General features: G+C 43.8%; 1 protein-coding gene across 3 annotated transcripts in view; it reads right to left on the bottom strand.

Annotated features, from left to right (window-relative positions):
- Positions 1-352: 352 nt before the first annotated feature.
- SLC24A3 (solute carrier family 24 member 3) overlaps positions 353-18,135 on the bottom strand; it is a 186,766-nt gene continuing 168,983 nt past the window's right edge. For all 3 annotated transcript variants that reach the window (XM_052783853.1, XM_052783852.1, XM_052783851.1), the window contains exons 16-17: positions 3,919-3,984; positions 353-2,881 (exon numbers count right to left, since the gene is read on the bottom strand). In XM_052783853.1, the coding sequence (XP_052639813.1) occupies positions 2,732-2,881; positions 3,919-3,984 (216 nt within the window). In that variant the 3' untranslated portion in view covers positions 353-2,731. The remainder of the gene's footprint in view (positions 2,882-3,918; positions 3,985-18,135) is intronic.

Raw genomic sequence — 18,135 nt, forward strand, 5'->3', positions numbered from 1 at the left:
TATAGGAAGTGCTTATCAATTCATATATGGCACAGATAATGGCAGTTCAATGTACCTTTTGCTTCTGCTTAGAACAAACAACTTACACAACACACAAGTGTCAAAACAAGGTATTTCAGGTTTTACACACAATGCAAAGCTACGATATACTACAGTATTTAATGCACACCAATAGGAAAAGTTCCTAAAAAATACTCATGCAGTTTTTGTGCCATGGGATAGGTAATGGCTATTTCGTAGAAATAGATCCAACTGGCTCCATTGGAGCAGCAGTATAAATATTCAAAATAGAAGTAATAATAGGCCCTGATGTGAAACTTCTCTTTTTTTTTTTTTTTTTTTTTTTTCCCCCCCCTTCCCCAAATCTGTCCCTTCTGTCAGCAAGGAAACACTCTGCTTAGGAGCAACTGCATCTTGCTACGAGAGTATAGTGGTGTGTTTGTGGGGTGGATTTTAGTGAAGTGTGCCACATTGTTGCTAACATTGTTTGATTTAAGGAAGTATTTTAGGCATTTTAGTGATTGTTGTTATTATTATTAATCTCATTAACAACAACAGAAAAAGAAACAACAGCAACAAAAAAAACAACAGGAAGGTACAGTGGGCTTCCTAACACAAGAGGACTTCCAGCAGGCATAGTTACGAGAAGGCTGCTCAAACAACAGGTTGCATAGCTCAACAAGTAGCAACACAATTGTTTTCCAGAATGAAAAACAATGACGCAGGCATGTCATTGACTCTCTCTACTACCTGTCCCTGGACCCTTCCTTCTTCTTGCCAGGGATCCATAAGCACACTTTGTTCACCCGAAGCCAGCGGTACACAGCTTTTTCTGCTGGGCTTTGACACACACAGTGCAACAGCTGCCAGTGCCTCCACACATTTAGTGTAACAAAGAAAGAAAACCAGGTGCTGAGCTGAATGGAAACCACAGGGTGTAAATATTTTGACTTACAACATTTTCCCCAAAGAAAATTAAACGAAAAAATAACTTCCAAAAGTGCAAATGAAATAAAAATTGGTTTTCTGCCTGTGAACGGGGCTCTTTTTTTTTTTTTTTCTGAGTTGGGAGGTTTTTTTCCTGCTATAGCTTAGTATTTTGCGTTTGTTTTTTTTTTTTTTCCTTTCTTTTATGTAGGGTTTGCTGTGCCTTTACTACCAATACTTGCCACTGTTTGAACCATAGACAAAAACATTCACCTAGCTGGTAGTATCTTAATACATTTCATAGTAGAACATACACAAGAAAGAGGAAAAAACATACCAAATGAATCAGAAGTGATCAGTGCTTAAAGTAAATACAAGAGCCAGCACTGGCAAGAATCCACAGTATCAATACATACAAATGAAGCTGTGATGGTGTTTCTCATGGGGTGCAATCTGCCTGGATATTAATACAGAAGTATACAAAATCTAGCAGGGATATTGGAACAATGAATAGCTAAACTTTCACAATAACTTAAGATCTGTGAGCGAGTCTGCATTGAAGATATTCCACATTTTAAAAAGTGCCATCTCTCTGTGTCTTCCTCCCTCCCAAAGGAAGGGTGATGAATCCACATGATCTGTTATCAGGTAAGTTCAACTGCTTAAGACGACAAATATCTGGCCAGGTCCAGTGTATTCTTTAAAGAGTGGCAAATTATGACTTCAGTAACTATGTCTGTGCAAAATATGCCTCTTTCCTTTTAAAGAAACCAGTGTCTGTAACTCATTTAGAAAAGTTCCAACACGTACTTACGTCCTTCTCAGAATGAATAAGACATGAACTATTGAATCCCCCCAAAACAAGAAATCTGATGAAGCAGAGAAAGTTCTGACCTTCCATTTCGATGTGCAGGCCTTTAAAAACCAGGACACCTCCTTGGTAGCCCTCCTGGGCTGGCGATCAAACTATTGCTTGGAAAAACCATAAACAACCTAGTAATAAAACTCCAACATTAGTAGTTAAATGGTAGCAGTGTTTACCCTTTGAATCCACATTTACCTTGCATTCCTCATCACACCTGTACAAGATTAATTTTTTATGGTAAAAAGTCATCATCTGTTGCCTTGACAATCTTCTTTTAATACTCAGTAAATCCATTCATATGCCCGAGTACCTTGAATTGTATTCCCATATTACACTGCCCTGTGACCTTTGGATCGTTACAGGAGACCCAGCACTCAGAAGGAGAAGCTGCAAGAGAGGACTTTGATCTCTGGCAATTAATAAAAAAACCCAACAACAAAAAAACAAAACAAAAAAACCCCCAAAACACAACTAAAAAAAACCCCAAAACAAAACCAACCAGAAAAATTCCCATGATTCTCCTTGAAATCAGCCCCTGTATGATGTACCCTCTTCTGCATTGTAGCAATAGTCTTAAGTCATAAATTAGATTAGTCTTCCATCAAATAACTTAAAAAAAGAAGGAATTGTAGCAGACCAGTTTTACCTGGCTTGACGCCAGTTAGCAGCCAGTTCATCTAGAGTCCCAGTCACACTGTTCAAAAACTGAGCTAGGAAACCACATGAATGTTGAAAAAAATAATCTTCACATCGATGCAGGATTTTTCCAGGTTGTGGGGAGGTCAGGGAGAGGGCAGATCTAGATGGGGCCACGGGTCCTATGAACAGTGAACAGGATATACATCACGACTTGGAGGTGCACCGCATTCAGGAGATGCCAGCCGTGGTTTGTATTGCACAGGTAAGAAGGAAGTTCCTCACGACAGTCTGCCACCTGCATTAGTGATCTCTGCACATTGGCAAGTTCACAAAAGTGAAAACATTGAATTCTGTCATGATGGAGAAACACAGGAAGATGCCGTAAAGGGAAAGGCACACACACCCTAGCTTCTTATCCAGTTTCCATTTGTTCATGTGGACGCCAAAAACCTACAATAGACACAGAGTAAGCCACCACAGCAGGAACATTTTGAAAAAAGTGGTAAATGCCCTTCTCAATTACAGGAGCATGAAGATGACTGTCCCCTTACTGATCATGGTTACCTGGAAGCAATCACAATGCAAGTACTGCAACAAGTGAGCTGAAGACCACAGCTGAAGTAAATCAGAGTAGCCCCCTCACAGTCATGGAAGCCACAGTGACTTGCATCACCTTGACTCCTGGCCCAAGGGCCTTAAGTTTCTGCAATGAATTTAATTTTGCCAAGAACAATCCCATTTAATTCAATCAGAAACATTTTCAAAGGCCAGATTCCTTTTTCTTCACTCAAAATACTTCATGTGCCCCTCTGCATCTCAATCTAGAGCCACACAGTCTAAGGCTGGGCTTGACTTTGCTTAGTTTCCTTCCACACAAACTTCTTAAAAGATTGAAGTCTTGTGTACATGGGAATGGTGCTGGTGTGTAACGCACAGGAGGACTCCCTATAGCAGCTGGTCTCATGATTTGGAAGATGTCACATAAACCCTCTTCTCTCTATCATTTCTAGTCTGCTATGTTGGACTTGGACAGGTCAGGGAATGTGAGACACTGATTTCAATAGAAAAATTGTCATGTCCAGGCACTATTTGTTCTCGTCTGCGTTGTGTTTCAGAAGGTTCCTACAGAGGGCCAAAGCAAACTGTACAGCATTTTGTCTACCTGTCCAACAGGAGAACGGATCTCATCATACATCAAGGGGGATCTGCTTCAACTCTAGCATGAAAAATAACTAACGATTACTAATGAATCTCCCAGGCTCCTCCCATAAAAAACATACAAATGAGAGCCATCTTGTGACAGTGATAGCTTCTGCAAAGTGCCAGATTAAGGTCTTGGAAAGTTTACAATAGGAATGACAATTCCTGTCCCTTAACAACAGGCTTTGCAACCACTATTACAGCTGGAGGTGAGAAAGGAACAGGTGAAGAAAACATCTATAAAAATCACTCTTTTGGAAATGAAGAATGAAAGACTATATACATACTGTGACAAAAACAGATGCCAGCAGGAGACCAACAGAATAGATAAGTCCTCTGCTGTTTAACCGAATCTGTAAAAGAAGGAAGTTTATAAAACCATGTCACAATTTCAAGCAACAGTATTTCTCTCTGCTGATAATTCTGTAATCCTAAATTGCTGAGTGGCTAAACGCTGGCTTGCAAGCCATAAATGACAAGCCAGGCCATTACATCACAGATTATTTTGCCTACTCCCTATTGCCAAAGAATAAGTATTATTATTAGAGTAGCATCCTTAGGACCTCAGAGCATTTCAAACTGTTCCACCCCCACATATGCTTTGTCATCCCTTATACTGTTACAACATGCAGTTTTCTTTTTGGCAATTAACTCCTATGTGAGTCCTGTAAGAACAGAGAGGGGAAAAGAAATTTTGCATTCAGTCACCGTATTGGCTTTGTGTGGCAAGGTTTTGGTAGTGTGCGCGGGGGTTACAGGGGTGGCTTCTGTGAGAAGCTGCTAGAAGCTTCCCCTGTGTCCAACAGAGCCAATGCCAGCCGGCCCTAAGACGGACCCGCTGCTGGCCAAGGCCGAGCCAATCAGCGATTGCACAGTAGTAGCACCTCTGTGATAACATATTTAAGAAGGAAAAAAAGTTGCTGGGACAGACAGAAATGGCAGCCAGAGAGAGGAGTGAGAACATGTAAGAGAAACAACCCTGCAGACACCAAGGTCAGTGAAGAAGGAGGGGGAGGAGATGCTCCAGGTGCCGGAGCAGAGATTCCCCTGCAGCCAGTGGTGAAGACCACGGTGAGGCAGGCTGTCCCCCTGCAGCCCATGGAGGTCCACGGTGGAGCAGATATCCACCTGCAGCCCATGGAGGACCCCACGCCGGAGCAGGTGGGTGCCTGAAGGAGGCTGTGACCCCACGGGAAGACCGCGCTGGAGCAGGCTCCTGGCAGGACCTGCAGATCTGTGGAGAGAGGAGCCCACGGAGCAGGTTTTCTGGCAGGACTTGTGACTCCGTGGGGGAACGCATGCCGAAGCAGTGTGCTCCTGAAGGACTGCATGCGGTGGAAGAGACCCATGCTGGAGCAGCTCGTGAAGAACTGCAGCCTGTGGGAAGGACCCACATTGGAGAAGTTCGTGGAGGACTGTCTCCCGTGGGAGGGACCCCACGCTGGAGCAGGGGAAGAGTGTGATGAGTCCTGCCCCTGAGGAGGATGAAGCGGCAGAAATAACGTGTGATGAACTGACCGTAAACCCCATTCCCCATCGCCCTGCGCCGCTGGGGGAGGGTAAGTAGAGAATCTGGGAGTGAAGTTGTGCCCAGGAAGAAGGGAGGGGTGGAGGGAAGGTGTTCTGAGATCTGGTTTTATTTCTCATTACCCTACTCTGGTTGATTGGTAATAAATTGAGTTAGTTTTCCCCAAGTTGAGTCTGTTTTGCTCGTGACGGTAATTGGTGAGTGATCTCTCCTGTCCTTATCTCGACCCACGAGCCCTTTGTTATATTTTCTCTCCCCTGTCCAGCTGAGGAGGGGGAGTGATAGAATGGCTTTGGTGGGCACCTGGCATCCAGCCAGGGTCAACCCGCCACAGTCACCAATTAATGCTTCACAGTGGGGGAAAATAAACAAGGACATACACAAACACACAATTTCTTCCCTACTGTTACTCATCTCGGTGAAGGAAACAAGTCAGTAATCTCACAGCCTGAATCTAAGCTGCTGAAAATCATCGGTATATCAAAGCATCATGGCACACTAGCACAGGCTGACCATTATTTAGCACTGAGGCAAATCAAGCAGAGAGACAACTTATTGCCTGCAGGGCTGTGTAGAGATATCATCACTAAGGTACCCAGGCACATCACAGGCTCTGATGTAGCCGTCTCCATGGCAGAGCCACAACTACATCCACTGTGCAAGTGGAGAACTGAGATACAGGTCCTCAAAGCTGTGGAGCTATTTAACTGCCATTTTTAGAGGCTTTTGAGTCTAACCAAAGGCACTCACCTGCACCTTTAAGCCCTAAATACATTCAAAAACATGATTTTATGACATAAACCTAAAGCTACATAGGAAGGCTACAGGGAGTAAAGCCACCTCTCCAATCCTGTTCCTCAGCTAGGATTGTGCTTCTCCTCAGTTCCCCATTCTTCTCTTGGGGAGCTTAATCATTGTCCCTTTGGGCATTTTTATATGAAGTTCTCAAACAGTATCACCTGCAGTATCATCAAGGGAGCACTCAGGTAGAGTGTCTCAAGGCATTTCTGCAGGGGCTACTGTGTGAGGGAGACCTCCTCCTCGGGAAGGCTGGCTTCTCCAGGGAAGCAATAGGGAAGCTGGAAGCTGCGGATTGGGTGTCATGGGTGACTGAACGGTAAATCTTTAGACCACCTAATATCAATCATTATCTTAAGGCCGCTATAAGGTAACACAGTCCCTTGTATTCCTCCCTGCACCTTCTATGCAATGAAACCCTACCTGAAGTTGAGTTTCAACTGACAGTCACAAAACTGTACTATTTAGTAATCGACTATTTAAGTTTCTTGGCAGAGATCAATCTTAGCAAGAAATTATGTACAAGTATTTTTCAAGGATGCTTTAGATGTTTGTCTAGCAGACTTTGATTTTGTGCAGTGCAGGTATATTTTCAGTCACACCACTCTGCTGCTGAGGTCAAATAGCAAAACTAAATGCAGCGATCTTCCTTAAATGGGCTGGTATCCAATTCTTAATTGGTCAGCTTGTTCTACATTTGTAACAAAGAAAAGTAAAAACATTAGTATTTACATTCCTGCAAATGATCTGCAGACAAGAAAATAGTTCCCAGAATGAAAGTTCATCCACCTCAAACAACACATTTTTTTCTAACAGCTGGATTTATTTCTTGGTTTTTAAACTGTTTTTAGTCCAATAAACAATTCAAACTAAACTTCTATGCTACGATATTATTTTCTCAACTGTCAACACAGAAAATAATGGTACATAGTGTATCACTGGCTGCTTTTCAGTGATCACATTCTTCCAGTTAGACTATAAAGAAGCCCATTTGCAAGAGAAGTGGGTATTGCTAATTTGATGATAAGCAGCACTACAACTTCATGAACGCAAGACTGCTGAGGCACTTGTATCATTTTGCATCACAGTCAGGAAAAACTTCTCACCCAAATATTGCTCCCAAATCCAGAGTAATGACTTAGCTTCATTCCCCAAGGACAACTGAGGGGAGAGTCTGACTTCCAGAGTCAAGGAAAGGATTACTGGTTCTGACATTTTGCAAACCTGAGCCTGCAATGAACTCTATACACCCAGGATCCTCTGTGCAAATCCATGTTGAAGACAAGGTCAAGCATGCTGCAAAAAGACAGTCCCAGAAGGATCCCTCTATTCTCCTGTACATGCTCAAGATTCAGCATGACAACACATTGCTCTACTTCTAATAAGCCATGATAAGCATGAATAGGTCTTGTACAGCTACTAGACACCGGAATTGTTATAGCGTTTGTACTCACAAGCATCCCACCAATTTGCAGAGCTCTGTTGCTGCCTGAGATGTACTGTTAACTTCATGTATGTTAAAATACTGGCTTAAACAAATGGCACATTTTCCTTCTTTGCCAATTTTTGCCATCATAAAAAAGGCTACAGCCATGATGATCATTTGTTCTTAAAGTTATTACAGGATTTCTTTAAGATATAAGCTGTAAGAGTATGTATGTACAGCGGGACCATTATATTCCTATGGCCATTATATGTAAAATACAATATTCTCACTAGACTGACTGTCCAAAGAAATGAAGGACTTGGATTGCTTCAGAGTGTGAAGGCCAATTTTGGGACTGTCTGCATAACTGAAGGTGAAAAATGTAACGATCCCACTGTTAATGTAAACTGCAGGTTGTAAGTGGCAGACAGGAGGAAGTGTATTCTTGCAGCTATGGAAGAAGTCTCTAAGGCCACTGCAGCTTCTATCACCAGTCCTCAGCAAACCTCAAAGTTTTGCTGAAACAAGAGCTGGCTCTTGGGATGAGAGACAACATCAGGTTCTGACCCAGAAGACCTTTTTCTTTGATACCCTACAGTGTGTTTCCTGTTACACTAAGGAGCCAGGACAAGCTAATCTGGGGGCTCTGTGCACACATAACTGCTCCTGGTAGAGACAGACTTGTCCACTGCGCTTTGTTGACTTCCATGCGTCCACTCCTCTTCTCCTGCTTCCACTACTCTGAATGGTCCATACATGACACCTAACCTGGATTTCCATTTTAGTTAGTCTAAAATGCAAAAAACCCCTAAACTAACTTTGTTTAACTAAAATACAAATTTAAAGTCACCTTCCCTGCTACTCCAAATGAGCAGCAGTTGGCTAGGAAAGACAGATACTATTTTACAATAAATTTCTGTCTGGATTTTGGTCAGGAATTCTGTTTGACCAGTGCCAATATCCGTAAAAACTGTCAGTATGAAATACATCAATCGGAAAGGAATCTACAGGAAAAGGAAGCAAATGAAGCAGCTGGAATTATTTTAGCATGGAAAATGTCCGAATTCAACCTAAAGTGCAGACGCTGCTTCTCAGTTACATCATTAGCCTCCATATAACCAGCAGACATTTGGAAAGAAGACCATTCCAAAGGCCTCTGTGTCTAATTTGCTGAGGACAGTGCTTACAAAGAGAGATGTTTGGGGCTGCATTTTTGAGACTATCTGCAAGGCTCCTCTTTGGAGGCCATTCAGGGGAATAAAAGTTGCTATTAAGGATTATTCAAAAGTAGAAAGTGTGTGCTAATTCTTTATGACAGCTTTATGAATGTAACAGTAACACACATCATGCTGATCCCACACGGGCAAAGCAAACGTGGCAACCCCTTCAGCAGCGTGAGCACCGATTTTGCCTTGCAGTGGTACTGCATTAAAACACTTGAGTTTCACTCCAGGTTGACAGTTCTCAACTTGGGCTTAACTAGCAATGCTCCTGGCCTGGGATCTAGTCCAGCTCCCACTGTTGTGCAAAGCAATTAGCTATTCATTAACCCAAATAATAAGAACTTTCCTTTACAAGGTTTGACTATTCCCATAAAAAGAAAGGATTTCCTGGGAGGGGTAAAAGGGTGTTTTCTAATGCAGTTTTCACTTTCCAGTGCTTCTTCCTCCAAAAAAAAATTGGACCATTTGTTAGGGTCATCACCCGATACCTCACTCTGCCACGGGACAGCAGGATTAAAGCCCTTCCATGTACATAGCAAAGGGTGGTTTCCTTGGGCGAGCTAATGCTAGCTGTGGAATGCACTTTGTCAGGAAGCTCATTTGGCTGAACTGGATACATATCACAGCTGGACTTTCTGGAAGAAAAAGTGCAATTCTGTGTAAAAACCTTGTTGGTGAGCTCAAAGCACTATAAAAGCTGTGCAGAATTCCAGATGTTTCCACTGTGGCTCAGGATGTGATGCATGCATGGCATCTCCCTGCCATGCCACAGAGCAGGCATAAAAGGGACAGAAGAGGACAAAGACAACAGGTGAGAAGGGCTATAAAACAATGCGAAGCAAATGAAAAACGACAGACAGCTGGAACAAACTGACATTGATGTAAGCCTGTCCTCAAAGCAGATTTGCCCTGGGATGGCTGAGAGGTAGATTCCATGGATGGGTGCTGCGTGTAATTCCAGATGGACTGGGCTTGCAGTATACATGCTGTGGAGTTACTCTATGTGGACACAAATAGGCCAATTAATATGGCTTGCTGTTTATGCACAGAGCAGCTCTGCACAGTGTGTACAGGGAGTCCAGCTGCACATAATGCATTGCTTTCCTGGCATGTGCTGGAAGTCTGACCTCACTAGACTTTCGTACATGTGGAGAATGGCATACGTTCAGGCACTGTGCGCAGGGTCTCTGGGTTATTCAAGACAGCCCTGGAGCAAGCTGATTTACACCCGTAAGAAACCTCCCTCATTGTAGATGTAATTCCTGTTTAAGCCTGTTACCCAGATACCTCTTACTGTAAAGGTTTCTTGGACTAATATAGTGCTTTGAGATTCTTGCAAACTTTAGAGCTCACATTGAGAAAAGAATGAAAGCTGTCTGGGTTTGTTCAGGACCAAAATACAATGGTAGTCTAGTCTCTGAGGGGCATTTTTTGCTAAATATTTGCAGTCCAACAAAGAAAGGTCTCCTCAGAGCTAGATGAAACTTACTGCCAAGCATCAGGGGGGGCTGCAGCCTGAGGACTTGGAGACATGTTCTCCAGTAAACCTTGCACTGGTGGTATAAGGGGCTTCCAGCATCAGATCAGCCAGCAGCGACTTCCCTGACGCACACGTCACATTAGAGCACTCCCCATTTACCATAGCTGAGGGAGGTAGGCTTGAGCAAATAGCCCACATAGCTTGGGGCATGAGCACATATTCCCTTCTATCAAATCTGCTACTGGGCACTGAGGTATTTAATTCTTGCATTATGAGTAACCAGAGGACTGCTGCCAAAGCTCTTGGCTAGTCTATGCCTAGCTCTGGAAATAGTTCTCTGAAAACATAACGGAAACCCCCAAATAATAATGAAAACAAGAACGTTTAATTCTAGCTATTTCTTATCTATCACCAACAGAGAGAACATATGGTTTCAAAGGAGACAGGTTCAGATTTGCTCTAAGTCTGCTGCAACTCTGCACAGTAGTACACTAACTGGTGCACAGGAGGGGTTGCTCATCAGAACAAAAAGGCAGCTATAACAGCTTCCTACTGTTTTATCCTACTTGCTAATGCTAAAGGTTTTCCTACAATCCCCTCCTGTTTGGCCCAGGTCTATGTTACAGCCATTCTGTCCACAGCAGTGGCTAGAATCACAAAAGCCACACAAGTAGGTGTGCTTTTTTTAACCTTCTCTCCAGCTCTGGTAGCCTTTCAACATTTTCTAATCTAATACACACCTATCAATTTCAAAAAGTAATCACACAGAACCATTAATTGTTTTATACCGTATTGTTCAGTGGTTCTGAGATAGTTAAACCCGAACTAGGCTGAATAGCCACTGTTCACTTATTTCTCATTTCTCTCATTTTAGTTCTCCACTTGCCTAAAGGATCCTTTCTTTTTCTGCATTTGATTTTCGACTACCTGCTGCTGTTTCACACATTTCCCATAAGCCTACAGCTCTGGAAATACAGTTTCAACTGACGAACTATTCCCACTTCTCCGATTATCACTGTAAGTCTGCCCTATTTCTTATTGTGACTTCTAACTGTGAGCACAGGAGCTCAGAAAACTCTGAAATTTGGTACAAAAGCTTAAGAAAAATGTGTCCTTGATCTGCCAAATTAGGGTAGAAATCATTCAAGCAGCCTTCTCATGAGACAAGTGCATTTCCTACAAAAGGCAATGGAATAGGTTTTCTCAGGGTATGTGACAATGTGTAAGTTCAGGGAAAACAAGGCTAGCAAAACATTCAAAACTCACAGTAAGGGAGGAGATAATTTCAGATTCTAGCAAAGAGCAGAAAAAGGGCCTCAGCTACAGTCTTCTTAATTATAGAAGGAAAAGCTCAGTTCTCTGTTCATTTAAGAATAGGAAATGCTTCTTACCCAGGAGAGAACTGTCTGCAGATGAAATACTCCCTCATACTGCAAGGAGGAAAAATCAACATTCCCAAACTCTCCTTTGAGGTTTGGCTTGTATCTAGCAGCTAAAGCAAGCCAGAAGAATGCTCTGTTTTGACTGATCACACATGAAAGGTTTGCAAGGTTCAAAATCTACTCTGTCTGAATTTGAACAGAGGCTGTCTCCCTGCTTCTTGTGTAGCAAATACAAAGATGCTGCCACCAGCTCCAGCTATTCCCATGCAGCTCCTGCAGGCAATAAGTAACCGAGGCTGAAGCTAAATAGCAGAGGAAAAACAATGGAAATAAAAGCAATTCCATTCTTCAGTTCTTTTCTGGAAGTTGCTGAAGGGAAAACACGGAGCTATTGCCAAAACCCAAACTAGTTTTGCTCCAGGGTCCAAATATGAGAGAAATTACCTCAATTCAGGAATATTAGAAGGGCTCTGCTATGTTTCCAGTCCCTTGGCTGAAAAAGCTGCAGGTCCTCTGTTTGGGGATCCTTTTCCTGCAGTGTCGCTGCCTGGCAGTGGAAATTCAGTGTATATCCTGCATTCCCTACATCTTGCCATGAGACAGCAGTCTCAACAAACTGGAACTTCAGACATGTGCTGCACTCCTGCATGTTTCAATAGAATTTCCTTCTTGGACCTTTTTTGAGACTCCTAAGAAAGTATCCTTGGTTTGCTCTGTATCACACAATTCACTTTGCAGGGTGCACAGCCTGGAGTACGCAACATGGAGTGCTGCACATAGACACTCAAGGTATTAAGCAAGAAATGCAGGGGTTATGGTTGGAGCGAATTCCTGTATTGTTAGGAGCTTTGGAAGGGACCAGACACTTTTGGTCTAGAGACTTTTGGTCTACTACAGTATAATCCTCTCAGTCTCCCTGTCGTGAAACCAGGGAGCAAATGCAGTCAATACATGCAAACTATTCCAGGAAGCTGGAGGGACTAGTTAGTAGCTTCAGTGTGTACCTGCTTCTGTGCCCTTCCATAGGTTTTTGGGATCAGCAAATAAATTAATCCATTAATACCTGCCAAGCTGCATAATGCTGCTGTGGTGATACCAGCACATCAGGTTGCAGATGCTAATGTGACAGCTGGAAAGAGTCTGGCACCCCAGAGCAGGAGGAGGAGTAACATGTACACAAGTGAAGGGTGATGCTGTGGGAAGCAGGGACCCCTGCAGACACTCAGAGTCACCATCCTGTTGCCATCCTCGACCTTAATGTTTGCCCTGATGACTGACAGATCCACTGAACCTATCCTCCCTCTTCCCTCAGAGGATTTAAGGTGGTCTATATGCAGATACCTGGGCCAGAACGGGGCAGGGAACAGGTACGAAGATGTTGGCTGTGAGGACATGAAGGCCAGCTTTGTCCTAATGTCATAAGATTCATCATAGTGCCTTGGAATTAAAACATTGAATAGCAAACTGGTCAGCGAGTAGCAAAGCAGTGACATTTGCCATCTTGATGCATGTTTCTTGAGTGTCCACTTCCCTCTGGATTCTCCGATGTCTAACAAGGCTTGCACTGGCATTACTCCTTCTCTCTCTAGCTGCCTGTTTGCATGAAAGGAATGTAACATCTCTAAGACTGCTAACTTACTGTCAAATTTTGCTGAAACTAGCTAAAGTTATCAGGCAGAGGAGTGATGGATAGACATATGATTATACTCCCAAATGCTGATGTGAACAAATGAACCTGGCTGTTTATTCTTAGGCTAAAATTCCTGTTCTCTAAAATACTCCTGGCTGATGTCTGTTTTACAGCTTCACATCCAAAAAAAGATTCCAGAGGGAAGCAATTGGATGGAAGACACAGAGCAAATGTCCTTCCACTCCAGATTTGCCAGGGCCACTGGGGAAGGATGCTTACAGGATTACAGTGTCAGCAACATGTCCAGGACTCAGAGCTGGAAGAGACGAGAAAGTGAACTATTTCAAAGGTCTCTCTAGGTCCAGAGGGATGCTGCTTTTTCTCCGAAAGTCCTGCTAGCATGCTAGATTAGCTATGGTCGATAACAGAAGGCCAGAGCTGCAGCAGGAGCATGGCCAAGTGACCTCTGAGTAGTGGAGATGGAAGCTCCAGTGGGAAGCACAGAGGAAGGCAGAGTTAGTGCCTGAACATTAAGAGGTGTCCAGAAATAACAAGGATTCTTAAAATAATAAACATATAGCTGGGTTAGAGACTAGACATTGCAGAAACAGAAGGGATCTGAAGCTGTCTGATTTTGACTAGATCTGCCTTTTGATGGGAAAAGCATCAGTGGCCTGGCCCAAACCAAGAACTATGGGACTGACAACTGAGTTGAAGGCAAGGGGTGAGGGCAGAGGAGGACCTTTTCTTCTCTGCACCAACAGTAACATTTTCCTGGAGAAGCATGAGATGGAGCATTCTCCGGTTTGGGTTTGGACTGACTCCAGTTGGCACTGGAAGGAAATGAATAAAAATCCTGTGCTGCACGTTGATGATCACACTGAGACAGACCTGGTTTGAGGAAACAGATACACACAGGTGAGGCAGGATGAATGATATTGGAGACCTGTGCCCTGGAGCATACAGTGGTTTTGCAAAGCGCTGCCTGGTGTGCCAGATTCCTACATCACATCATGTGGGTGCAGCCCCCCTGTTCAGGCTGGGTCTGTGACTGCCCTGCAGCCTCCACTAGTGGCGTACCCACATCCTACAGGAAAACCTTTCATTTTAAGTAGGGAAACAGAAGAAGGGGAACTTTCTTCTCTAAAACAGGTGACAGATGCTTGCAAGATGCAGTCTGAGAAGCAAAAGATGTTTTTCCATTCTTTTCTTGTAACAAGAAAGGAAGAATAAAATAAATAATAAGCTGAAACATCCATTGACAATGGGCCTGGGAAAGGGGTAGTCAGAAGTGGGAGAGGCACTTAATCAAAACAATTGCAATTTAGCAACCCAGCACCAGGATGTGTCTCAAGAGATTCAGTCCACTTCCACTTACCTACTGTGTGACTTCCAGCAAGTCCATTCGTCTCTCTTTGACAAGTCGCCTCTTGCTCTTTTCCTGTCTTATCTATTAGATCACAAGCTGTATTTTCCCCCCTCAGGCACTATCTCATAGAGTGAAGTTGTTTAAACAAGAAGTTCTGATTCTGCATGGGGCTTCTTGCAGTTGCTGACAGGTGTATGATAAAACTAGGCAGTAACCGGGACCTTACGGGACAATGCTTTCAATATATTGATGTCTCACAACCAGCCACAAGCTTCCAGGCTGCATCTCATCCAAAGCTCTCTGCTTACCTCAAATCAAAATGCACCATCTGTAAAATGGACTCTGAAACACCCACCTGCCCTTAGGGAGTTTAAGGAAGGCTCAAACACAAGCTCATCCTACAAAGGGTGCTACAGCAGCTGAAAGCACCATTAGCAGTGAGACTGCTCTTCACATTCAGAATGAAACCCCATAAATCTCCTTCTGGTTGGGAGCAGCTGCTTGGCTGGTTAGTGTGTGAAGCCACTTTTACCGCATGTGGCTGAGAAAGTTCAGAATGAGCATAATCACAGGACACCATGCTGCCACATGCATGAGCACACTGCAGCACAGAGGCAGACAAAGGGAAAGAAAAAGGGAGCAGATCCTATTCTCCATTTCTGCACACTAACATGTCAGAACTCTTTACACCAGCATTAACAGGGAGCAAAATCTGGCCACAGGGTATTCTGAGTCAGGCAGTCTGGAACAAGAGATACATAGGGATTTTATGGAGTATGATATTAGAGAAATACCATACTCTGGAGAAAGCCCTGAGTGTTTAGACTTCCAGAAAAATAAGGCTGGAGGGGGCTTCTAGGAGGCTCTTCTGCATTAAAGCTTAACTTTCAAATCACACAGTCTACTGTTTTTAGCTTCCACAACAGCTATTACTGCCGTAACAGCTTGTTTATTATCTACTTTCAGCAAAAGCTTAACTTTGCGACAGTCCTCTTCTATTAAACATTCTGGGGAGGCAGTCATGGTTTTGGATGGCTATGCAAAAGTAATCACGATCAAGCAAGCTCTTTTTGTCTTTTACAAATCTCTGCTTCCCTCTGTACACAAGACAGGGGCAGCACGATGGCTTTGAGGAGTTGAGATGCTACAAAGACGAATTTGGGTTCTGCCAAATACCAAAGGAGCAGTGCTAAATCATGACTATTCGCTCAGAAATTACCTAGTGCTTCTGACTCACACATTTAGCGGACCAGTAGGTTGGCCTGGGCCTGTGAACCCCCACACAGTGAGCAGGCCTTGCTCGTGTGACCAGCCCAAGGCTCAGCCCTATGGACCTCAGAGAGCAGGAGCTCCTTGTCTTCTAACCCTGCTGAACTCGGTGCCAGGCACATCAGCAGGTCTCCCTGAATAACAAATAGCACCTTGCAGCTCTTAATGCTGTCACCAGGCTACACCTGACACAGCTAACTCTAGCCTTTTCTCGCAACTTAATAATACCTAAATAATTAATTACTAATAACATGGGGGATGGAGGGGACAGGCTTGTTTTGTTTTGAAGTCCAATTATCCAAGGATTTGGAGAGAAATCCAGGAACTGCAAGTGAAAACTGAGGAACCTCTTTGCTAATTGTGGGGCTGTTTCCAAGACTGCCTTTTCTAACCATGTGATCACACTGTACAACGAATATTTTGGGTGTGCAAAACAGTAGTGACATTGTTATGCCTCCATGAAAGCTGGCTGCTTCTGTTCAGCCACTTGTTTTCATCCTTTTCCACAAAAATACAGATGAGCTACAGATAAGCTGCTCATTAAAGAGAGGGATTTTATTCCTACAGCATTGCTTCCTTTTGTCACTCCTGTATTCAAGAAGAGGGAAGACCCAAGAACTACAGGCTGGTCAGCCTGATCTTGATCCCTGGGAAGGTGATGGAGCAAATAATCCTGGGAACGACTTAGAAACATATGAAGGACAAAAATGTGATTGCGAGTAGACATACAGATTTGTGAAGGGGAAATCATGTTTACCCAGCCTGACAGCCTTCTATGATGAGGTGGACTTGCTGGATGAGGGGAGAGCAACAGATGTTGTTTATGTTGACCTCAGCAAGGCTTTTGACACTCTCTCAAACATCCTCATAGGCAGACAGAGGAAGAACAGACTAAATAAGTAGACAGTGGAGTGGACTGATAACTGGCCGAACCGCTGCGCTCAAAGTCCAGCTGGAGGCCAGTCACTAGTTGTTTACCCCAGGGGTCAATACTGCTTAACGTCTTTAATAAAGAACTGGATGATGGGGCAGAGGGCACCCTCAGCAAGTTCACAGCTGATACAAAACTGGGAGGGGTGGTGATGCACCAGAGGGCTGTGCTGCCATCCAGAGGGACCTGGACAGGCTGGAGAAATGCGCAGGCAGGAAACTCATGAACATCAACAAAGGGAAATGAAAGTCCTGCACCTGGGAAGGAATAACCCCATGTATCAGTACATGCTGGGGCTGACCAGCTGGAAAGCAGCTTGGCAGAGAAAGACCTGTTGATCCTGGTGGACACCAAGCTGAAGTCCGCAATGTACTCTTGTGGCATGGAGCACCAAAAGCATCCTGGGCTCCATTAGGAGAAGCGTTGCCAGCAGGTAGAGGAAGATGATCATTCTCTACTCAGCACTGGTGAGACACATCTGGAGTGCTTGGTCCAGCTGTGGGCTCCTTGATAAAAGGAAGATATGGACTTCCTGGAGCAAGTCCAGTGAAGACCCACAAGGATGATTTAAGGGACTGCAGCATCTGATGTACAAAGAGAGGCTGAAAGAGCTGGGACTGTTCAGCCTAGAGAAGAGAAGATTCAGGGGGATCTTACTGCTGTGTATAAATACCTGGTGGGAGAGGATACAGAAAGTGCAGCCAGACTCTTCTGAGTGGTATCCATTGAAAGGACAAGAGGCAACACACACAATTTTAAATACGGAAATTCCATTTAAACATAAGAACACTTTTTTACTGCAAGAGCGGTCAAACACTGGAACAGGCTGCTGAGAGCAGCTGTTCAGCCTCCGCCCTTGGAGATATTCAAGACCCAACTGGACATGGTCCTAAGCATCCTGGTCTAGCTGACCCTGCTTTGAGCAGAGGGTTGGGGACTAGACAATCTCCAGAGGTACTTGCCAACCTCAACAATTCTGTGATTCTCCAGCCTTCTAACTTTGCATTCACTCAGTGATTGTAATCAAGAATATTTCTTCTGTCCTACACTGCTGTCTGAGTGCTGTTCAGCTAACAGCAATAGCAACAGTGACTTCCTTCTAGGACTTCAGAGCATCTCCTGCTTTTCTTTCTCAGAAGGAAGCTTACAACAACTTTGGGGGCAGGGGGGTGGCTCTTTTATCATTTGGAAAGTAAAGGATGATTTCATTGGCATTGAGTAGTTTTTCTCAAACAGGAAAGCTCTGCAGTGTTTCCTGATGATGGTCACACTCTAAAATATCCAGTTATTTAACAGCTTCCTTCACCCTCCAGTGTGTTAGTTTAGAAACGGCAGAATTTTTCTTACCAGAAGACCTACAGGTCTGCTCTATCCTTTACTTTCCACCTATGTGTTCATCCACTCTGGTATATTAAAAACAGGATCATTCTCCTTACTTGGAATATATTCAATGCGTGAAAATACAGTA

The sequence above is a fragment of the Harpia harpyja genome, chromosome 4 (genome assembly GCF_026419915.1).
Source record: "Harpia harpyja isolate bHarHar1 chromosome 4, bHarHar1 primary haplotype, whole genome shotgun sequence".
Taxonomy (NCBI): Eukaryota; Metazoa; Chordata; class Aves; order Accipitriformes; family Accipitridae; genus Harpia; species Harpia harpyja.